The sequence below is a fragment of the Cebus imitator genome, unplaced genomic scaffold (genome assembly GCF_001604975.1).
Source record: "Cebus imitator isolate Cc_AM_T3 unplaced genomic scaffold, Cebus_imitator-1.0 Scaffold439, whole genome shotgun sequence".
Taxonomy (NCBI): domain Eukaryota; kingdom Metazoa; phylum Chordata; class Mammalia; order Primates; family Cebidae; genus Cebus; species Cebus imitator.
Genome location: NW_016107754.1, coordinates 1,333,857 through 1,359,155, shown reverse-complemented (window position 1 = coordinate 1,359,155; position 25,299 = coordinate 1,333,857). Strand labels below are relative to the sequence as shown.

The following is a 25,299-nucleotide window of genomic DNA, read 5'->3' as shown; positions in this document are numbered from 1 at the left end:
ACATATTTTATAATGTCATATTGTATATGATAAATATATACAATTTTTATTTATCAATTTAAAAAAAAAAATCTGTCTTTAAACCATACTCAGTTTCTCTTTCTTCTGAGATTTCTATTGTAGGTAAAATTAACAAAATGTATTTATGTGTTTAAGACCAAATGATACTTTAGCAATAAATAGATTTATCTTCAAAAAAGGACTACCCAGAGACCAGAAAAGGGAGCTAAGACATCAAATCCCATATCATAATGATGTACAAAAAGATGGAAAAATAATTCTTATTTAGTATTCTAGGAATTAGGGTTCTTACCCTAATTCCTAATGGTATACCATTCAGAAGGAGATTCTAGTTGGATTCCAATGAGGAAACAAAGAAAATGGGGGGTTTACATTTTGTAATCCTCAGAACTTTGGGGATGTGGCAGACTTGCTATTTCTCCTACTGACCAGATTGCCCTTGAATGAAACAAATCAATGTAAATCAGCCTTAACAGGTACCCATGTCTTAGCCCTCTTTACTCAGACATTACTTCAGAGATGAGTCTTGCACTAGGAAATGGAAGAGTTTCTCTCTTGGTAGCTCTTGGTAGTACTTGTGAGCAGTGGCTTTGTCATGATCAAAGCAGTCTACTACTCTGTCTAAATTACTCTCCCTGTCCTTTAAGGCCACCAAAAAGGGACAAGACAATCTTGTAGGAGGCAACAATGGATTATGTATGATGGAGGTGCATTTGCCAATAGCATCTCCATATTCCTGTTTTTCTAGTTCTTGGAATAATCTTTGCTGATGGGGGTAAGGTAGGATAAAAGGACGGGGATTTAGGTTAGAAATGTACCACTTGCATCTTTAAATTCCAGAGTTTTTCTTCTTCTAATTACAGCATTACCACAATCCTGCATCTTATCTTGTTCTTAGAAATGTTTTATTTAGAATTGTATTTAGCTAGTCTCTGTTGTGTTATTCATGAAGCTGTTTTCTTTTCATTGCAAAATAATAGCTCACACGTATTTAGTGTTTATGACAGCCACTGTTCTCAGCACTTTGTGAGAATTAACTCTTTCACTGTTCATAACTACCCCATCTTATTATTCCCATTTTGTAGATGAGGAAACCGAGGCACAGAGGTTAAATAACTTGCTAACTTGACCAGGTAGTAAGTAGTGGAGTCAGGATGCAGTCCATGTAATCTTGACTCTATTCAGGATACAGTCCATGTAGTCTATGGTCTGAACTACAACATTTTACTGCCTCTTCAGGGATGGGAATTCTAACACTTAGATGTTATGGGGAGTTTATATTAATAAACTCACTTAGTCTATCAGGAACAAACACATATGTCTATCTCTACTGAGATCAGTTTGAAGCCAAATTTCTAATCCCAGTCATTTATCTCTTCATTTTATACTGTTGGTCATTAGAAGTGTAAAAGGTGAGAGAATACGTTAGATCACTATAAAAAGAAAGGTTATATCCTATGGATATTTATTGTTCTATGTATTTTTTAAAATCTTGTTTATGATACAGGCTAATCTCGATGAAAAAGGGTAATGTGACAAAAGATAGATCTATAATCTTCAGTCAATATAGAGCTTAAGAGCAGAGGAGTCCAGGGTTCTCCAGAGAAACCAAACTGTTTTGCTGTGTGTGTGTGTGTGTGTGTGTGTGTGTGTGTGTGTGTGTGTGTGTGTGTTCTGTTTTATATGTATAAAACATACACACAAATACTTATACACACTTGTGTGTATACATGATTATAAGGAATATATATGTGATTTATTATGAGGAATTTGCTCATGTGATTATGGAGGCTCAGCAGTTCCCATGATCTGCTCTCTGTAATCTAGAGACCTAGGAATCCTGGTGGTATAATTCATCCCAGTTCTGAAGGCTAAGAACTATGGGAGCTAATGATATAAATCCAAGGGTGAGGGCAGAAGCGGAGATGAGATGTCCCAGCCCCAGAAAGTAGGCTGGAAGCAAAAAAAGGATGAATTCTTTCTTCCTCTACTTTTTGTTCTATTCAGGCCTTAATGGATTGGATGATGCCCACTTACATTGGAGAGGGAAACCTGTTATACCCAGTCTACCATTTCAAAGGCAAATTTCATCTGGAAACACCCTCAGAGACATACCCAGAAACAATATTTAATCTGGGCACCCTGTGGCCAGTCAAGTTGATACATGACCCTAACCATCACAAATACAATGGACAGGGAGTTATTGGCGTACACCTCACACTGTTTCCCTCAATAGTTACATAATTACATGACTCCAGTACATATGAAAAATAGGAAATTGATGTTCATCCATGGGCTTTGTGTCTGGGGTCTCCAAGACCACCCTCATGTTCAGAGATTTGCTAGAAGGACTAGACTCACCATATGGTTATACTAACATCTAAGATTTATTATGGTGATGTAGTAAGGATGTATGGTAAATCATGTGGGGAAAAGACACAGGTGAAGTCTGAAGAAAGCCATCTACAAGTTCCCCTTTATTTTGTCCCTCCTATGACAAGTCACACAGCATATATGGCTACCTCCACAAATGAAAATGTAGCAACATCTGCAATGTTTCTGCCCAGGGAAGCCCATAAGAGACTCAGTGATCAACATTTTTATTGCGTGTTGGTCATCTAGGTACCTGCTGCATGGCATGTATCAAAATTCCAGACTTCCAGAAGAAACTCCTTGATGGTCAGCATAAATCACATTGTTTGCACAAATAGTCTAGATATAACAAGGCACCTTTATCAGTTAGGGAACACTGCCAAAATTCAAGTTTCCAGACACAAGCCAAAGATCAACTTTGCAGGCAGCCTTAATAAGGATAGCATCCTCAGGCCAGCTATGTTAGCTTTTTAATGCCCAGACTTGTATAGTTCTGTGCCATTTTATAAAAATGTACATTTGTGTAACTATTACTGCAATCAAGATAAAATAACTATTCCACCACCACAAAAATCTCTCTTATGCTACCTTTATGGTCACACCCACCTCTCTCCCTCTACAATTCGCTGATCCCTAATCTATCTCATCTCAGTAATTTTGCATAGACCATTTTTATATGAAGAAAATACCACACGGTTTAATTTTTCATTGAAGAAGTGATTAGCTTTATGTTCATACTATTTTGTGGAATCCCTATGGGAGAGTAAAGGATTTTGATTTAAAAGATCATTGTATTTTTAATGGTGGATGGTAGATACTTTAGTGTTCATTATATTATTATTTAATATGTTCTTGATACCAAAAATGTTATATAATAAAAGAGGAACAAAGTGAATGAGAGTTTTTGAAAGGTTTAATGTGACAAATTTTGATGATATTTGCTTCTTTTTTTTACCAATTTTTAAAATTTTTTTTTAAATTTGTGTGGGTACATAGGTGTATATTTTAATGAAGTACATGAGATACTTTGATGTAGGCATGCCATGTGTAATAATCACGTCAGTGTAAATGGGGTATCCATTACCTCAAGCATTTATCCTTTGTGTTACAACAGTTCTTTTATACTCTCTTTCTTATTTTAAAATGTACAACAAATTATTGTTGACTGTACTTAGCCTGTTGTGCTATCAATACTAAATCTCATTCATTTTATCTTCTATATTTTGTTCCCATTAAATATTACCACTCTCCCCAACTCTCACCTACTCTTCCCAGCCTCTGGTAACCATCATTCTACTGTCTACTTTTATGAGTTCACTTGTTTTAATTTTTAGCTCCCACAAATGACTGAGAACATACAAAGTTTGTCTTTATCTGTTTTATTTCACTTCACATAATGACCTCCAGTTCCATTCATGTTGTTTCAAGTGACAGGATCTCATTCTTTTAATTTTTTTTTTTTTTTAATAAAAATGAGGTCTCACACTATTGCCCAGGCTGGCCTTGACCTCCTGGGCTCAAGTGATCCTCCCACCTCAGCCTCTCAAAGTGCTGGGGGGAATCTCATTCTTTTTTTAAATGTCTGAATAGTGCTCTCCTATGTATATGTACCACATTTCCTTTATTTATTCATCTAGGTGGACACTTAGGTTGATTCCAAATCTTGTCTATCGTGAATAGTGCTGCAATAAACATGAGAATGAAATATTTCTTTGGTACATTGATTTTCTTTCTTTTTGTTATATCCCAGCAGTGAGATTGCTGGATCATATAGTAAGTTTATTTTTAGCTTTTTGAGGAACCTCCAACTGCTCTCCATAGTGGTTTTAGTAACTTACATTCCCGCCAACAGTGTAAGAGGGTTCTCTTTTCTCCACATCATCACCAGCATTTGTTATTTCCTGTATTTTTTAAATAAGCCATTTTAACTTGGATGAGATGATATCTTCCTGTAATTTCTATTTGCATTTCTTTGATCATGAATGATGTTGAGCACCTTTTTATGGACTTCTTTACCATTTGTTTGTCTTCTTTTGAGACATGTCTATTTAGATTCTTAAAATTAGATTATTAGAATTTTTTCCCTGTAGAGTTGTTTGAACTCCTTATATGTTCTGGTTATTATTAATAGTTCCTTGTTAGATGGGTAGTTTGCTAATATTTTCTCCTATTCTATGGATTGTCTCTTCATTTTGTTGATTGTTTCCTTTGCTATGCAGAAGTTTTTTGACTTGATATGACCCCATAGACCCATTTTTGCTTTGGTTGCCTGTCTTTGCCCAATCCAATGTCCTGGAGAGCTTCCCCAGTGTTTTATTATAGTAGTTTTATAGCTCGAGGTCTTAGATTTAAGTCTTTAATCCATTTTGATTTGATTTTTGAATATGGTGAGAGATAAAAGTCTAATTTTATTCTTCTGCATTTCTGCATATGGATATCTAGTTTTCCCAGCACCATTTATTAAAGAGACCATTCTTTCCCCAGTGTATGTTCTTGGCACCTTTGTCAAAAATGAGTTCACTGTCGATGTATGGATTTGTTTTTGGGTTCTCTATTCTGTTTCATTGGTCTATGTGTCTTTTTCTTTTATGCCGGTACTATGCTGGTTTGTTTACTATAATTCTGTAGTATAATTTGAAGTCAGATAATGTGATTCCTTCAGTTTTGTTCTTTTTATTTGAGGATTGCTTTGGCTGTTCTGGGTCTTTTGTGGTTCCATACAAATTTTAGGATTTTTAAAAAATTTCTGTGAAGAATGTCATTGGTATTTTGATAGGAATTACATTGAATCTGTAAATTGCTTTGGGTAGTATGAATATTTTAACAGTATTGATTGTTCCAATCCATGAACATGGAATATCTTCTTCCCACCCTTTTTTTAATCTTCAATTTCTTGTATCAGTGTTTTGGAGTTTTCACTGTAGAGGTCTTTCACTTCTTTGGTTAAATTAATTTGTAGGTGTTTTAGTTTCTGTGCAGCAATTGTAAATGGGATTACTTTCTGGATTTCTTTTTTAGGTTTGCTGTTGGCATGTAGAAATGCTACTGATTTTTGTTTGTTTATTTTATATCATGCAGCTTTACTGAATTTGTTTTTCAGTTGCAATAGTTTCTTCATGGAATCTGTAGATTTTTCCAAATATAAGATCATATTATTTGCAAACAAGGATAATTCGACTTCTTCCTTTCCAATTTAGATGCCCTTTATTTCTTTCTCTTGTCAGATTACTCTAGTTAGGACTTGAGTACTATGTTGAATAATAGTGGTGACAATGGGCGTTCTTGTCATATTCAAGCTCTTAGATGAAAGAATTTTAGCTTTCCCCCATTCAGTATGATACTAGCTGTGAATCTGTCATATGTGTTTTATCGGGTTGAGGTGTGTTCCTTTGCTACCCAGTTTTTTATCATGTTTTTTCATGAAGTGATGTTGAATTTCATCAAATGCTTTTTCAGCATCTATTGAAATGATTATACCATGATCATACCATGAAGGACAAGATTTTCATCCTTCATTCTGTTGATATAATGTATCACATTGATTATGTTGCCTATGTTGAACCATCCTTGCATCCTGGGATAAATCCCACTTGGTCATGATTAATGATATGTTTAATATATTGCTGAACTTGGTTTGGTACTATTTTGTTGAGGATTTTTGCACCAATGTTTATCAGATAGGTTGGCCAATATGTGTATATACTTTTTGACGTATCTTTGGTTTTGGTATCAGAGTAATACTGGTCTCACAGAATGAGTTTGGAGGTATTATTTCCTCTGTTTTTCAGAATAGGTTGAGTAGGGTTGGTGTTAATTTTTCTTTAAATGTTTGGTAAAATTCAGCATTGAAACCATCAAGTAGTTTTGACCAGTTCATCTTTCAGCCTTTCTGCTGAATACATGAGTAGTTTATACACCACAATTACAGTGTTATAATATCCTGCGTTTTTTTGTGTGCCTACTATTACCAGTGAGTTTTGCACCTTTAGATGATTTCTTACTGCTCATTAACGTCCTTTTCTTTCAGATTGAAGAACTCCCTTTCTCATTTATTGTGGGACAGGTATGGTGTTGATGAAATTGCTCAGTTTTTGTCTGGGAAAGTCTTTAGTTCTCCTTCATGTTTGAGGAATATTTTTGCTGGATATACTATTCTAGAATAGTATTTTTTTTCTAGGTTTTTTTTTCCTTCAGCACTTTAAATATGTCATGCTACTCTCTACTGGCCTATAAGGTTTCCACTGAAAAGTCTGCTGCCAGCGTATAGAAGCTTCATTGTATGTTACTTGTTTCCTTTTGGTTGCTGCTTTTAGGATCCTTTCTTTAATCTTGACCTTTTGGAGTTCAATTATTAAATGTCTTGAGATAGTCTTAATTTGGGTTAGGTTTACTTGGTGTTCTATAACCTTCTTGTACTTGAGTATTCACATCTTTCTCTAGATTTGGAAAGTTCTCTGTTATCCCTTTGAATAAACTTCCTATCCTGATCTTTCTCTCTGCCACCTCTTTAAGGCTACTGGCTCTTAGACTTGCCCTTTTAAGGCTATTTTCTAGATCTTGTAGATATACTTCATTTTTAAAATTCTTTTTGGGGTGTCCTTTATGTATTTTCAAACAGCCTGTCTTCAGACTCACTACTTCTTTCATCTGCTTGATAAATTCTGATGTTAAGAGACCGTGGTGAATTCGTCAGCATGTCAATTGCTTTTTTAAACTCTAGAATTTATACTTGATTTTTAAAAATTGTTTTTAATCTCTTTGTTAAATTTATCTGATAGGATTCTGAATTTTTTTTCTGTGTTATCTGGATTTCATTGAACTTCCTCAGAAAAGCTGTTTAGAATTTTGTGTCTGAAATGTCACATGTCTGTCTCTCTGGAATTGGCAACTGGTGCCTTTATTAGTTTGGTAAAGTCATGTTTTCCTGGATGGTCTTGATGCTTATGTATGTCCATCCATGTCTGGGCATTGGAGAGTTAGGTATTTACTGTAGTCTCCACTGTATGGCCTTTTTTTGTACCTGCCCTTCTTGTGGAAGGCTTTCCAGGTATTCAAAGGGATTGGGTATTGTGGTCTAAGTCTTTGTTCATTGCTGCCATATCTGCATTAGGGGACACTCTAACCCCAGTAAAACTGTGGTTCTTGCAGATTCATAGTGGTACCATTTGGTAGTCTTGGGTAAGATCTGGAAGAACTCCTTGGATTACCAGGCAGAGACTCTTGTTCTCTTCTCTTCCTTTATCCCAAACAAACAGTCTCTCTCTCTCTCTTGTGCCAAGCTGCCTGGAGCTGGGAGAGGGGTGACACAAGCATTCCTGTGGCCACGATCACTAGGACTGTGCTAGTTCAGATGTGACGCCAGCACAGCACTGGTCTTGCTCTGTGGTGACCACTGCCTTGCTACCTATATTGAGTCTCTCCTTTCAGAGCAGTGCCTTTCTCTCTGGCCCAGGGCAAGTCCAGAAGTGCCAGACAGGACCCAGGGTCTGGAAGTGGGTCCCCCAGAAGCCCACTTAGTGCTCTACCCCACTGTGGCTGAGCTGATACCCAAGCTGCAAGACAAAGTCCCCTTTACTTTTCCTTGTGCTTTTCTCAAGCAGAAAGCCACCTCTCACCATAGCCATCACAGCTGGGCATATGTTGGGTCACACCTGAAGCCAGCATGGCTCTGAGTCTCACCCCATGGTGAGTACTGCTACTACTGTTGATTATTCAGGGCCCAAGGGCTCTTTAGTCAGCAGGTAATGAATCCTGCCAGGATTGGGTTCTTACCTTCAAGGCAGTGAGTTCTTTTCTGCCACAGGGTGTGTCTAGAAATATTGTCTTGCAGCCAGAGCCTCAGGATTCTACCATGGCTGAGCTGTTATTCAAGATGCAAGGCAAAATCATCTTAACTCTTATCTCTCCTCTGCTCAAACAGAGGGAAGGTGTCTCTCCCAGACCTGTGAGTTGTTTTCCCTGGAGTTGGAGGGGTGACATAATCACTTCCTTGCCTGCCCCAGCTGGTATCTTACTAGATTGTGTACACCACAAATCCATTGGCTCCAATCCCAGCACAGCACCAGGACATGGCCAGGAATTGCAGTCCTTGTGGCCTAGACTGCCTTTTATTTAGGACCTCAGAGCACTTTGGCTCACTCTGGCAGGGCTTGCCGGAACTCAGGCTCTGACTGCTGGGTTGGGCTATTTGCCTCTGGCTAACTCTTGTCTAAATGCTTCCTCCATGATCACTGACTGAATTCAGTGATCTCAGGGTGGCTCACTCAGGGTGGCTTTCAGATGTGACAGGGCAGCAGAGTGCCAATGCAAAGTCCCACAGTCACTGTGCTTTCCTTCCCCCAAGCACGCAGATTCTCTGTCCGTGCCACATAGCTGTTGTCAGGGGATAGAGGAAAGCATGGTGTAGGCGATTTAAGACTGTCTTTCCTACCCTCTTCAGTGCCTGTTTCATTAATATGATGTTCAAACCAGGTACTGTGATGACTCACCTGATTTTTGTTTCTTATGAAGGGGCTTCTCTGTGGGGTAGTTGTTCAGTTTGGTGTTCCTGTGTTGGGACAATTGTTGGCGGGTTCTGTTTGGCCATCTTTGTTCCATATGCTTTCCTTTAATTAAATTTTAATGTTTTATTTTGAGATTATTGACTATCCTCTTTCTTCTTCCGGGGTCAAATTATCAAATATATCTAAAATATATTATCTATAATTATTATTAGATAACTGAGAATGTAATGATAATTTTTACTCATTTTAATAATTATTAATTAAGCTTAGGATATTTAATTAAGCTTGTACTGAAAAGTAGCTTAGTCAAAATAACCAATTAATATATATTTTTTTCTTTTTAGGCACACCAGATTAATATTGGTTATTATTTGACGTTACTGTTTTTATATGGAGTAGCACTCACTGAAAGAGGAAAGAAAGAGGTATGTAACACGGTATTTACCCTTTATAAATCTTTTTACATCTTAGAATAATCAGGCCAAAAATCATAATATGAAACTTAATATATTTAAAAAGGAAACAGTATTAGCTTATAACTTCATTTCTTTTATTTATCTTTTAAATGCATATCATTTGTGTAAAATAAAAAATTATTTAGCTTATTTCACTTGTATGATACATTTTAATCCATTTTCTAGTGTAGCATAATCCCTGTGGTTTTAATCTTACCCCTTTGGTAAAATATGCCTCAAATTCTTTGCCAAACTTAAGTTCAATTAAATAAAAATCTGGGAATTAACTAGATAATTTCTAAGGGTTCTGTTGAATTTAACATTTCCTTTCTTTTTCTGATTTTTTAATGATTTCTCATATTTTCTTCATAGCCTTGATATTTCTCTTATTTTTTCTTCCCAAATCTGTATTTTTATTTGACTTCATAAATTAAATATATAAATATGAATTGTTATTTAGATGAAGTAGAATTGATAAGCATCCAAACTGAAAACATTTCTATTTTATTTTTATTTTATTTATTTATTTTGAGACAGAGTCTCACTCTGTTACCAGCTGGAGTGTTAGTGGCGCGATTTCGGCTCACTGCTACCTCCATCTCCCAGGTTCTAGCGATTCTCCTCCCTCAGGCTGCTGAATAGCTGGGACTGCAGAAGCACGCCACCATGCTTGGCTAATTTTTGTGTTTTTAGTAGAGATGGCGTTTTACCATGTTAGCCAGGAACATTTCTATTTTAAATAATTTTATGTAGTGCTAATTATTTAGTGTGATGTACTAGAGAATATTTTAAAGCAAGGCCATGCAGTATTTTCCTAGCTTTTTTTTTTCTAGAGAGACTGAGGCTATTATGCTTGTTTTACTGAAGCATCTATTATAACAGATCCTGATATTTACTCCCAGACCTATATTATTTATGATTAAGATGGTGATACCCCGAAAGAGTCTACACCTATGATCAAAGAGTCACTTACTTTCTATTTGAAAAATTGTGAAGAATTGTGCGCCGATTAGGAAAATGATAAAGAATTGTGCTCTAACAGTTATCAGAAAAGCCCTTATTTTGGCTAGTAATGCTTGTCAGTTATGTATGTGTATATATATGTATCTAAAAGATGAGGGTCTCACTATGTTGCCCAAGCTGGACTTGAACTCCCAGGCTCAAGCAATCCTCCTGCTTCAGCCTCCTACGGAGCTGGCACTATCAGTGCGTGCCACCATGCCTAATTGCCAGTTTTAGATACACAAATTGTTGTTACCATCTTAATATTTACTTTGAAATACTGGTTAACGAAGGTCTTAAATTTATGTATAAATAAATATTTTAAACACTGATCTTTGTAATCACATACAGAGATGCCAGGATTCAAAATGTAAATAAATGACCAGATGATTGGATTATTTTTAAAGCTGCCCTAATTTCTCCAGTTTGAGAAATAATTGTTTATTGTAAAAGAAAAAAAATACTTTTTACATCAGCTAAACCTAGTTTTATGTTACTACAGGATTATACAGAAGCTGAGAATAAATTTCTGGTGATGAAGATGGTGATCCAAGAGAATGAAATTTGTGAAAACTTTATGCCTTTAGTTTATTTTGGACGTGGTTTACTGCGATGTGCTCAGAAGAGGTAAGGATTTTAATTAATAGGTAGATCTTCCCTGTGAAGTCTCAGCATTGTGCAATGGAATTAATGTGCACAATATACCAGGCATTGTGACATTTGTGCTCTATTGGTTTATCCTTGTCTTCTTTGCCTTTTTGTATAGATAATTTCTTTAATATAGTTGAGAATATTAAATATCAAACTTAACAGGCTATGGCATTAAGAGGCAGTCTAGCATTAACATTAGGAGCATAGGCTTTGGAGTCTGATAGACCTGAGATCAGCTACATTTTCTATCACTTAATCCTAAGAAACTTAATGTTGTTAAGCCTTATATTTTTTTTGTACCTCTAAAATAGAACTAATAATAGTGTATGGTTCATCTCATAAGGATGTTACAGATGATTAACTCAGTGCCTGGGACACAAAAATGCTGTACTTAATAAATAAATGATAGTTGGAGTTACTAGTATTATCACCACTAACTTGGAATAGTTTTTAAAAGTATAAATAAGCTTATAAAGAGTTGAAAAGGGTCCAAATGCTGAGTTTTTGGAGTATTGGCTTCTCCTTATTTTAAGAAAGTGAAATTGTATGGATGAGACTATATAGATTATCTCTTTACTTCCTATATGGAGATCCATAACCATTAGTAGCATCATTCATTCATTTTATTTACTAAGTATCCATTATATTCCAGAAACTGTTAGGTGTTGAGGTTACAATGGTTTACAAAATACAGTTCCTATCTTCATGTAACTGAAAGAACAGTGAAAGATACAGATCTTAATCAAATAATCAGTCATAAAATACTCATTTATGAAATAGGATAAAGAGATATGAAGGAAAATACAGTGAATAAAGTCTTTCCTGGAGGCCTGTTCTGGGAATCAGAAGTCTCCCTGAGGAAACAATGTTTGGCTAAGATCTGAGGGATGAATTAGGAAAAGTTTACTTGGGCAACCTCTTATGAAGGATTACTGCCGGGCCAAACTATTGGATCCCTAATAGTGTCACCTATGTGGTAGTTCCTGGATTCCTTGTAAGGCTGATTTCCTATTCTCTGGCTTGGTGTTTTTTCGCTAGGATATCCACAAGACTTCTCACTTCTTGTTCCCTGGGTCTGAGCAACATGTGCCATCAATATAGTGGGGCTAGTGTGACGGTTTGCACAGTGTCAAGATGATCCAAACCCCTTCAGTCTATACTGTGACAAAGTAAGAGAATTAACATAGCCTGAGACAAGAATAAAGAATCTATCCTGCTGTCCTTCCCCAGATGTGAAAACTGTTTTATATTCTCTTTACTGATGAACATTGGAGATAATTCATTTTCCACATGATTGACACTAGAAAGTCCAGTTGTATGGCAGCATCATTACTTTCATCCCTAGCCTATGGAGGACAACCACCACTGAGTTCTTGAGCTCTTCAAAGACACATGTGCCCTTCTTACTCTGTATTTCTTACTGTATTAATGAATGGAGTATCCTTTGAGCCTTCCTAGGAACACTGAATTAGTGGTGGGTTCTGTATTTTTATGTAGTAAGTCCATTCTAACATTCTCACTTCCTTGAACCTCCTGACTGCTTTAATATTCCTCCAAGAAATTTTTAGCATTTCTACTTCATTTACTATAGACCATCATGTCCATGTTTCAAGGAGCCTTCTCAGCACCTTATTAGGACTGGATTCAGGTGTCATTTCTAGGAAAGTAAATCTTGAATTATGGAAGAGTTTTTCCATATCCAGCCTTATGTTTACCCTTAATTCAGCACTTTAAAGATCCACTCCCACTCATGTTCCTGCCAGTACATTCTAGTGGGATTCTGCAGTTCTTAAGATTAATAAGGTTTTTCTTCCTGGGCAAGGGCTCTGTTTTCTCACTTGGGCTCTCCACCTGACCTTAGATTTATTGTCTAAAGGCAATGAGGTAGGGAGGATCTTAAGAAGGAAGGGCATCATCTTTTGAGACATGCATCTCAGCTGATGTTTTTGCATGGTCTCTAAATAAATGTGGGCTGTTCTCCTGTGGTAAGCAAGAGGTGTTTGCCAGTCAAGAAGTTCATGGGGGAATTTAAGGATTCAGTGTTTCTATGCATATTCACCTAAATATCCCCATTTTAGATCCCAGGGTCTACCCATTGCATATCAAAATCCTAATTTTAGTGTAGTTCTGTTGAGGCTGTGCTTTGGGTTTCTTTTGCAGCTGTTCTACCCTTATGGTTAAATTCTGAACTTCATTTTCAGCATAGTCTGCCTTATGTCTAGAGGAGGTTCTTTAGATGTTACCATAGAGGCCCTCTAGTTTTCACAATGTCCTGAGTTGATTGTATTAGTCTTGTTGAGGCAGTGTATTCAATATCTTTGCAGTTCGTGTCACTTCATGATTAAATATGGGCCTTATTTTCAGCACAGATTATGGCCATAGGAGATGAGAATCTCTTTAAATTGCCACCATAGAGGCCGTCTGGCTTTCACTGTGTATCCTGAGTTAATAGTTGGCTGACCTGTGACTGTCATTCTCTTTGTTCAAGGCCTCCAAGACATTTAACAAAAGCCAACCAACTTTATAGTCCCTTTAATTACCATGGCCCCCATACTGTTCACGCTTGAGCTACTACACAATCTAGTGCCTCCCCTTCCACCTGTATTTCATCCCAATCTGCCACAGGCGAGAGTCCTAGTGTTTGTATTTCTATGGCATGCCAGAGGTTATCACCGCCCTATTTACCACAAAATGTGGGTTACTTGTTGTCTCATTGTAAACCATCCATCTGCACACTCCCATTCAAACTAACCTTATTTTAAAATGTCTTGCAGATATAATGGGGGACTGCTAGAATTTCATAAGGGCTTACAAGAAATTGGAGATATAAATGACCATTGGTTTGACATAGATCCTACAGAAGATGAAGATTTACCTACAACTTTTAAAGTAAGAAATTATTTAAGAGTAACGTTTTATTTGTAACTAATCAGAATCATCTTTGATAAAGTGTGAACCAACTATGTCATATTCTTATAGCAAGCACATTGTTTTATTGACACACAACTTTTTATATAAGAAACAACCTTTATTGGGTTATCTAGTGCAGAATGTATGATTCAACAAGGAGGAAGAAGTGAGGTGGCAGTGTTAGCATTTTCAAATAACAAGAATATTAATAGCCATATTAGGCTAGTACCCTGCATGATTAGAGTAAAATGCAGCAGTTAACTTTTTTTACTAATTATCTTTACCATTATTTTGCTGTTGATTTAAATTATAAACTACTAAATGCTTAGTTAAGAAAACATGGAAAATATAAAAATGCCCAAAGATAAAGATGAAATTAATCTATATTTTTTCTTCAAATGGAGAAACGATTGTTAGCATTTTCATTTATAGCTTTCCAGACACACACACACACACACACACACACACACATGTATAAACACTCATAGCCTTTATTTTTCCTAAGTTGGTATGATGTTGTGCATACTTATTTATAGTCTGGAAATATATAGTAGTTTTTATTTCTCAGTAATAAAGATTATAATACACTATGATTTTGGTATAAGCCATTGTATAATTTTGCTTTAATTTGCTTAATTAGTTCCCTGCTAGTTTATTCTAGACATTTCCAGTTTTTCCTTCTTATATAAAGTAATCTTTGCATATTTCTTACATCATTTCATTAGAATAAATTGCTAATAAATTCATTAGAATAAATTTCAAAGGTGTGATTGTGGAGCAGTATTCACACAATTGTAAAGTTGTTATATGTCTCCAAATTTCCTCTCAGAAAGATTGTACCACTTTATATTCTTCAAATAGTGTGAGACTTTTCATTTTCCCATACCTTCTGGGTATCCTTTACCTTTTGGTAATTTTTAATCCACCTGATAAGCCATTTGGGTCTCTTTTTAATTTGTTGAATATGAACATGGCTATACCAGGTTTCTCTTGGTTAATGTTTGAATGACATGTCTTTTCCAAAACCTTAAAGAAACTTTAAATATTTATTGATCTTTATGTTTTACCTGACTTTAAGGCCAAAAGAATTACTCAAAATAAAGAGAGACACTTTATAAAAATACAGAATTCAATCATCTTGAAAGATATAACAACTCAAATTTGTATATACCTAGTAATATAGCTTCAAAATATATGGGACAAAAATTGACAAAATTGAAAGTAATACAGCTTCAAAATATATGGGTCAAAAACTGATATATTTTTAAATCCTCAATCACAATGGAATATTTTAATATACCTCTCTCAGTAGTCAATGGAACATGCAGACAGCTTTTGGCATTGTCAAGATAATCATATAACTTTTAATTTTGACTTGCTAAAATAATAATTTTATGCATTTTTAAAATACTAAATTTTCATCCCTACGTAAAGCAGTCTTTTACTTGGTTGTTTTACTCTTTTTCTTCCTCTTTTAAAAATATTTTGCTTTCTTTGTTATCTAACTTTTTAATTGAATTTTTATTTTATGCACAGTAATATACTTACTCAGTTTGTCAAATAATATTTAAAGACTTAAAATAAGAGTTCCTGTTTTGTCATCTCTAACTGAAATTCTGCTTCTCAGAGGCATTCTTCCAACTTTCTAGACATTTTTCTTTGATATTTATTTTTCAAAAAAAATACTGCTATTTAAAACATATTCTCTTTTGATTTTTCACTATGAAAGATGAGAGTTTAGCTTGCTTATATGTACACACACACACACACACACACACACACACATGCACACGCATTCTCTCTCTCTCTCTCTCTCTCTCTATCGCTCTCTCTCTCTCCCTCCCTCCCTCTCTCCTTCTCTCACTCTCTCCCCCTATCCCCTATCCTACCTTACTGGTAGCTATAAGTTATTAAGCTGGCCTCAGGGTTTCTGTTCACTCTCATCCTGGGAATTTTCTTCACCTTTCTTCTATCTGGAATCCTCTGTTTCTGAGAATTCAAGTTTTCCTTCCTAGGGTTGCTCCCTTCTTTTGGTGGTGCAACTCCTGTAGCCTCTAGTAGCTTCCTGTAAAAGAGAGCTTGCATGGAAGGTAAATTTTTTGAGACCTTTCAAGTATCAAAATAATTTATCCTTTGTATGCTCTATTCATATCTTGCTTGAGTGTAGAATTGTGGGTGGAAAATAATTTTTCTTTTTAGAGACAGGGTCTCACTCTGTCACCCAGGGTGGAGTGCAGTGGCATGATGATAGTTCACTGCATCCTCAACTTCCTGTGCTTAAGCAATTCTCTTGCTTCAGCCTCCCAAGTAGCTGAGACTACAGGCACATGCCACTGCACTTGGCTAATTAAAAAAAAAATTCTTTTCTCAAGTAAAGACAAGGTCTTACTCTGTTGCCCAAGCTGGTCTCAAACTCCTGGGCTCAAGCAATCCTCCCACTTTGGCCTCTTCTGTATTTTTCTGTTATCTTTTAACTTCTAATACTACTTTTAGGAAACCAGATTTTATTATGATTTTTAAACTTTTATATTTGACCTGTTTTATTTTTTTCTTTCTGGGAATTGTTAAGGATATTTTCTGTGTCCCCAGTGTTCTGAACTTGTTTTTTGCTTCTAGAACATTTTCTTGTTTTATATATTGATATATCTTCTTAATTTTCTCTTTTTCTTTGTGAAATACTTATTATCCAGATGCCTTTCATACTAGACTGTCTTTAATTTTTTTTATTTCTCAATTATTTTTCTACTTTCTGGGAAATTTTCTCAACTTTATCCTCCTGCATAGAGCTGATATTTGTGAAATAATTTCTAGAGGCTTATGTATCTTATCATATACCCTCAGTATATTAGCAGTGATACTATTTGAAATTTTGTAACACTCTCCCTCTAAAGGATAAATATGAAGCACCTTATCAAATCATTTAACTTAGACCTGATAACATGATTCAGCTGCGTTTAATCAGCATTTCATTTATTTGTTGTGTGTTTTATACTATTTTTTAGAGATGGAGTCTCATTCTGTCAACCAGGCTGTAGTGAAATGGTGCTACCACAGCTCACTGCAGCTTTGAACTCCTGGGCTCAAGCAGTCTTCCTGCACTGACCTCCCAAAACACTGTGATTACAGCCATGAACCACCACTTCTGGCCATTAAATCAGCATTTTAAAATGAGAAATTATATTCTGATTTGTAACTGTAGACATTGAAAACATATTTCTCTACTGTACTTTAGACCGTCATGGCAGTGAATGTCATACTGTACTACCACAGTTGTTCCACTGCCAATGCAGTGACCTAGGGGTTGGTTCTGATCAAGATTCTCCTGGACACCAGCAATTTATTGTCTTTCTGTGTGTATATATGAGAGCAAATAATACTCCTTTTTTTTTTTTTTTTTTTTTGAGATGGAGTCTCAATGTGTTGACCAGGCTTTAGTGCAGTGTTATGATCTCAGCTCACTGCAACCTCCACCTCCTGAGTTCAAGCGATTCTCCTGCCTCAGCCTCCAGAGTAGCTGGAATTACAAGTATGTGCCACCACACCTGGCTAATTTTTGTATTTTTAGTAGAGACGGGGCTTCACCATGTTGGTCATGCTGGTCTTGAACTCCTGACCTTGTGATCCACCCGCCTCAGCCTCCCGAAGTGCTGGGATTACAGGTGTGAGCGACTGCACCTGGCCAGAGCAAATAATTCTTGATAGGAACATGCCAGGAGTTATGCTATGGATTAGATGATAAAGAGAAGTATAGCATCAAAATACACTTCTCTCCATCCTCCATGTTTATATCATTCACTGAGAAATCCAGTACTTTTAATTTAGTACCTTCCTATACATTGTTTACTTTGAATTAGGGAAATGTTTTATTACTATTAAAAAAATACATATATACAAGCACTTTAAAAAGGAATATGATATGGACATATTACCAAGGTAAAACATGGGTAGTCTTAATTGTGGTGTTAATTTTTTATTAATAATTCATGAGAATTATTTCTGTTTTTAAAATCTAGGATCTTCTTAATAATTTTATCAAGACAACTGAAAGTAATATAATGAAGCAGACCATTTGTAGTTACCTAGATTGTGAACGATCTTGTGAAGCTGACATTGTGAAGAACACCAGTTATAAGGTACTGTGATTGTCATTAACAGTTTTTTTTAAATGTAATTGAAAAATTATATATAAGTGTATACAATTAAATTATAAAAATTATATTATTCATAAATTATTTTTAAACAATATTTAGTTTAATTACAATGGAAAAGCAGTTGAAAAGTTATCTCTGAGAACTTAAGATTCAGAGCCATCAGGAATTATTTATATTTCATGAGTCAATAAAAGAATAAATTGATTTTGCTAAGGTTTTTGTAACATTCACATGCATCTGAAGTTATAAGTATTATTCCCACAGCCAACCATATAGTGAAAATGATCTAAAAATGGTTTACTTTATAGTTAGAAATGTTAGTGGTTGAGAATGGTAGCATTTGACTAAGGAGAAAGGCTGTCGCTCCTCAGGAATGATGCTACTATATAAGTGATCATTATCTCTTCTGTGGGCCTTGACAGGGGAAAATGTAACCAGCCTTGATTTGAAGAAATTTAGCTATCAGAATACCTCTGATAGATCTCTCTGGATCTATCAGAACAAGACTTGGTGAAATCACAAGATAGAATGAGATGATATGCAAATCAGATAATACTTCTAAAAAATAACTGAAATCTCAATTTCAAGGCATGGTGTGTACAGCCCGTGCAGTAGGTGGGGAGAAGGAGAAGACCAAGATCTATTCAATAGAATAAGACAGGTATTGAAAAATGAGCCTGGTAGATGCAGTGCTCATGGTCAGGCTTGTTCAGTATTGCTTTAGGTGACATGGTGATATAGTCCTAAGGTTTCCCAAGAATGCTTTAGGGTTCTAATCAAATGAACAGCATGTAGCAGCAACAATACCTGAGCATACAATTTAATTTTTGTCATCAAAACAAAAATTGTAAAAAGCAAGGCTGTAGTTTCCAGGGAGGGTGCAATGGAAAGGACAAGCAATCTATACCCTCAGATAATGCAGTAGCTCAGGAGCTATCACCAAGGCAGCAAACCTGAGTTCTCATGATTGGTAACAGAGGAGATTGAGGTAATGGTATGGAGCTGGGGTTGGTGGAAAAGAGAAATGTAAAAATGGAGATGAAGATGGGTAGATTGCATGTTCCTCTATAGACATCCCTCACTGCGTTTCTGATGTTTTGTTAACAGAGCAAATGGAAAATATTATATTAACATTTTCAAATTATTCACCTTTTTTTTTTTTTTTTTTTTTTTTTTTTTTTTTTTTTTTTTTTTTTTTTACTGTCTTAGTTTTCCTGCCTTTAGTGATGTAAAATGACTTGTAAAGTTATTTGGTGATCTCTGATTTCTGTTGATAAATTTTGAATACCTTATAAAATCTAATTGTAGAACAGTTTAAAAAATCATTTAGTATAATTTTTTATGTATATATAAGAATCGCTATGTCCTTAAGTGACACTTACTTTTATATTTTTCCAGGGATTTTTTCAGTTAATGTGCAGTAAAAATTGCTGTGTTTATTTCCACAAAATTTGCTGGAAAAGGTTCAAGAATTTAAAATATCCAGGTGAAAATGATCAGGTACTATATTCGTTCTTAAAACTACAATCGCATTTCTTCCTCTACCCTTTCCTCTTTTGTTCTCTTCCCCATCGCTTCTTCCTATTCATAACTTCCCTCCTTTTTACTTCTTTTTTCTTTTTCTTTTAATACCTTCTTTGTTCTTTCCCAGTTCTCTCTGATGCTTATCTCCCTACCACTTTTCATTCATCATCATTTATTAAACAGTTCTTTGTAGATGATACACTACTGGTTGGTTTGCTTAGTGGTTTCTGTCAATTTATTTCCTTCCTTTTAGAAATGTATACTCTTAAGAATAGAAATATTGTTGCATATATGCATGTAGGATCATAGAATAGAATTTCTTAATAAACATACAAAGGATAATTATACAATTTTAAGGATTTCTATTTAAGAGGTGAAGAACAAGGACAAATTTCATAGTCTTGAAAAATATATTTGGAACTTTTAATATCTGTAGTTATAATAGGTACATATATATAGTTATAGATAATATAATTATATAACATAACATAGTTATATATTATAATAGTTATGACTATTATATATAACATATAATTGTTATAATTACTATTATATAACATATAATAGAGTTATTTGCCTCTAATATTAAAGTGAAAATACTAAGCCCAGCTCTGTATTAATTTCTCTTTAGTGAGTTGATGACCATAAGTTGGGTCTATAATATTTGATTCTGTAGTGTTTACATTCTGCAAACAATGGAAAACCCCTTTAAAGCAATTGTGCTGTAGTAGAAAGTGCACGGAATATGGAGTTGGGAGATCTGAGTTAAAATCCAGACTGAGCCACTTACTAGTTTTATTATGTTAGACTGGTAATTGCTCAAAGACTAATTTTTTTAAGTTCTAAAGTAAGGATAAGATAAACCTATTTCATAGGGTTTTTGTGAGAATTAACAGATAAAACAGATGAACTCACATTATAAACTGTAAAAACAACTTCATAAATATTTACTTAATCAATTTTAAGTGGTATATAAATACTTTACAATTTCCTTGATTTGGGGACCAATTAATATTACTGAATTTTAGAAAGAGAAGTAAAATAAAAATAAGTGACTTAACCAAAAGAAATCACAGGCCAGAACTAGAAAAAGGATGTAACATTTTTATTCTTTCCTTTTCCCTGATAGAAATTCAGTAATCCTTTTTATACTCACTTAATTAATACATTTTATTTGAAGTTGCTTTCTCTGGAGCAGCAAATGCATTTTAGTCTGTAATGGTGCTACTTGACAATTTTGATGTAGAGTGAAATGCATTTTAAATAGGATATCCATTGATTTATGAAATGGACCATCTTTGAACAGCTACCTCTCAAATATTTATTCACATACTCCAGTTTACTATCTAGCAACATTTGTTTCTAACAACATTTATTTAAATATAATCGGATTTGCACATCAGTGATTTTTTTCTATTAATAACTTTAGAGTTTTATTGCGAAGAAATGTTTGAAGGAAGGATGTACAGGTGACATGGCAAGGATGCTGCAATGTGATGTACCTGGAATTGTTAAAATTTTGGTGAGTATCTTATTTCACCTTTTTTTTTTTTTTTTTTTTGCTTTCCTTCATTGGAAGAGTATTTTTGACTTGAAACAGAGTTGGGGATCATCGTAATTGGATTCTAGCCATATTCCCTTTGATAGTGACTGGGCTTTTTGACATTTTTATTGCTGTGATTTATGCAAAGTAATATTTAAGTGTCCTTAAGAACAAGAAAAATTTAAAAATAAAGAGAAAGACACGCAAAAAGAGAAACAAAGACAAAACATGCCGTAAGTATACCAATAAAGAAAGCATCATGAACTAAGAATGATAATCTAATTCTTTGACACCTACGTTTCAAAATAATTTTAGACTTTCTGAACCTCTTTTGGTCTGTAAATATCCTCCTGTGAAAATATCTGTAGAACATCACATGTAGTACCTGTTACATAAAATGCACTCAGATGATGTCCATTTTATGTTTTAACTAATGAAATATCTTGTTGAATTTTTAGTTTATAACTAAACAGACTAAAATTATGAATAGAAATGTATCTTATTTATTTCTTTATTTTTAAATATGCCGTTTTAGTATTTCAGATTTGGCATTTAAATCCTATAGTGATGTAAAGTCTAAAGTAGAACTGCTTTTTTAAGGTCAACTCTAGTTTGTTTTTTTGATCAGGATTGTTTATTACTTACCTTGTTATTTCTGTTTTGTTTGTTTTATATTCACTTTAGCTTCACTCTCATTGTATTTTTCAAATGTTAAGGCTAAGAAATAACATTAAAAATTTTGAAAATTGAAGTACTTTAAAGCTAATTTTTTCCCCATTACTTGCAGTTTGAAGTTGTGAGAAAGGATGAATATATAACCATTGAAAATTTAGGAGCAAGGTAAGTTTAAAATAAACTACTCTGTTACCTTTTTTGGAATCTGTATATATTTTTTGGTTGCTTAATTCTTCTCTGTTTCTGTCACCTAATGGAACTCCATTAAATTTTAAGGTAGTATTAGGTATATGAAAAAAATCGTATTTAATTCCATTTGTTTCCCTCTCTATTCCCACTTATTTTAGACATTTACATTCTAAAACAGATACGGAGAAATTATGTGGATACTTTCACATTAAGTGTGAAAATAGTCCTTTTCTAAAGATAAAACATATTTTTCTTAAAGCAGTTTGTTATGAAATAAAGACTTTTCTATCTTTCGAAGCTTATCCAAACCACTAAGTTTATCTTACAATTAGAACCTTCCTGTTTCTTTGATGAGAAAACTGTATTGCAGAATAATATATTTGATAATACTGGAATTAATAGAGGTACTATAGAGTCTTGCTACTGAAGTTAGAAGTTTCAATATAAAAGTTCTCCTAATCTATTGATTCTCTTTTTCTTCTGTCTAAAGTGTAAAAGCCATTTTTCAGTCTAGTAGGGACATTTCATTGACATCTAAGGCATCAATTTTCCCTTATTAGTTAATGAAGCCCAAATCTTGATCTCTAGCACGTATCTCTCTCTTAAAAGCTTTACCTTGTATACCTACCTCCATATTGAATATCTCCAGTTTTATTTTTCAAAAATATTTATAATTTAGCATGTTCAAAACTGGACTCATTTTCTTTCTTTCTACCACTGCTTTGTAACTGTTAAAAAAGTACTATCAATTTAGCTTTTAAAATATAAATTTATTCTTAGTTCTGCCCTATCTCTACTACTTCACTAAATGAAATCAGGTTATCATTATTTCTCATTTGGAATTCTCAAACAGCTTCTCAACGTGTCTGTCTTTAGCCTTTCCTTTATTCAGTCTGTTGTTTTCATAACCATCAATAGGACTTTTCTAACATTAAAATTGGAATATATCACTTTGTGCATGAAGATCTTTCAGAAGTTTCTCATTGCTTTTAAAATTAAGTTCAGATTCTTTAGTTTGACTCTTGACTTAACCTTGTACACAGCTGAACTCATTATTGTCATCCCTTGACACTTTAGTCTTAACCATATACGTACCAACTATACGGAGCTTCTTTTGGTTTCTTCAGTGTGCTATGTCAAGAAACCTTCCCAGTTTTTGCACTGAAGTGTATCTGGTTTAGTATTTGACCTCCAAGCTTTGCCTGGAACACTCTGCTCCTTTGACTTTGCCCAGTTAAAACTTTCGAAAAGCCTTACTTAGATTACAGTAGATGTTCTGTGATGTATTTCTTCTATGTCTCCTATCAAAACATTTATTAACTTTTGTTATACTTTCTTGGCTATCTTCTCCATTTGAGTGTAACCTCCATGAGTACAAGAACTTTATCTTGTTTTCTAGGATGTTCCCAGCATGTAGCGTAATACCTGGCACATAGCTAGACCACAATAAATACAAAGTGGTTGTAGAGATTCTGGATTCCATTATTCTCTAGTGGGTAATCTTACTTTTACTTTGACAGGCCACTAACTTGGCTAGATGTGAACTTTGAACTCTTTCTTGGGTGGTGCATCCAGTCTCAGTCCAGATCTTTTGGCTTTAGTTGAGCTGCTTTTAGTCTGTTCTATACATGCGGTTCAGCGTTCAAAGACGTTGTGAGAAAGAATTTGAGGATCTCTTTTCTGACTGCTTTTTCTTCTAGGATTACCCCATTCTCTTACTGGTCATGATTCCATTTCAGTTTTCTGGTTCCTTCAGCCAAAGAGACCTTTTCTCTGTAGCAATGTCACCTTTCTCATTTCTGATGTTGGCAATTTGTGTCTTTGTTTTTTTTTCTTGATCATTCTGGATAGAAGTTTATCAATTTTGTTGATCTGTACAAATAATCTGCTTTTAATTTTGATTTTTCTATAATATTTTTGTTTAAATTTTATTGATGCTTGGTCTTGGTAATTTCCTTGCTTTTGCTGCTTTGGGTTTAATTTGCTTTGTTTTTTAATTTTTTTTTAAGGTGTAAGTTTTGATCATTGATACAAGACCTTTGTTCTTTATGAACTTATTTTACATTAAGCATTGCTTTAGCTGTGTTCCCGTATATTTTGATATGTAGAAATTTATTATTACTATTTTCATTATATTTAAAATGTTTTCTAGTTTCATATGTGTGTGTATGTTTTAACCATGGGCTCTTTAGAAGTATTTGTTTAATTGCAAAATATTTGGGAATATTTCAGCTATCTTTCCAGATACTGACTTTCAGCTTAATTCCCTTGCAGTAATTTATTTTATGATCATATTACTATATATCTTGGTGAATGTTGCACTTGCATTTGTAAAGAATCTGTCTGCTGCTCTTGAATAAAATAGTTATTAGATAAAATTAGTTTACAGCTCTGTTTCAGCATTCTATGTCATTTTTTATTATTTACTTTTTCTATCAATTACTCAGGGAATGTTGACGTCTACTATTTATATTTTTTGTCTACTGTCTAATTGTAACCTAGAAACTTTTTTATTAAATGCTACACACACATCTAGGATTGCTACCTTTTTTCTTGGACAATTTGACCCTTTTATTCTTATTTAACATCTCATTTTAACCCTGATAATATTCTTGCCTTGTGTTTTTTGTCTGATATTAATATAGCTACTCCAGCTTTGTTTTGATTAATGCATTGAAGTATATCTAGTTTAGTATTTTGCATCCATTTACTTCAACCTATATATATCATTTTAGGTGGCATAGGTCTTTCTTGTTTTGTATATCCAAAATGACAATCTCTGCCTTTAAATTGGGTTTTTTATTTCATATGGATTTTCTTTACTAATTTATATGATTGGAAATCTGTCTTCCTTGTTGTTTTCAGTGTTCTTTGTCTGTCTTTATTGTTTATTTCCTGGTTTGGTTTATTAGTTTTACCCTTTTTTGAGGGCATTATGTATTGCTTGAGGACTTATAATACATATTTTTAACTTACCAAAGTCTATTTTTAAATAATACTATACTACAGCATGTATAGTGTAAGAACCTTGCAATAATAGATTTCCATTTCTTCCCTTTTTTGTGCTATTGTTTTCATATGTTTTATTTCTACTTATTTTATAAATTATTGTTACTTATAAGTATAGTTTAATTTTTTTTGTTTTGAACATTATATATGGAAACATTTGTTTTTATGCATTTTTATTTATTTATTTATTTTATTTTATTTTTTTGAGACAGAGTTTCACTCTTGTTACCCAGGCTGGAGTGCAATGGTGCGATCTCGGCTCACCGCAACCTCCGCCTCCTGGGTTCAGGCAA

At 34.2% G+C, this 25,299-nt stretch overlaps 1 protein-coding gene across 5 annotated transcripts in view; it reads left to right on the top strand.

Moving 5' to 3' along the window:
* The window catches only part of DZIP3 (DAZ interacting zinc finger protein 3), a 109,113-nt gene that overhangs the window by 26,787 nt on the left and 57,027 nt on the right, over positions 1-25,299 (top strand). For all 5 annotated transcript variants that reach the window (XM_017510414.2, XM_017510417.2, XM_017510418.2 and 2 more), the window contains exons 6-12: positions 9,242-9,322; positions 10,857-10,981; positions 13,780-13,894; positions 17,929-18,048; positions 19,465-19,566; positions 21,020-21,112; positions 21,921-21,973. In XM_017510414.2, coding sequence (XP_017365903.1) covers positions 9,242-9,322; positions 10,857-10,981; positions 13,780-13,894; positions 17,929-18,048; positions 19,465-19,566; positions 21,020-21,112; positions 21,921-21,973 — 689 coding nt within the window. The remainder of the gene's footprint in view (positions 1-9,241; positions 9,323-10,856; positions 10,982-13,779; positions 13,895-17,928; positions 18,049-19,464; positions 19,567-21,019; positions 21,113-21,920; positions 21,974-25,299) is intronic.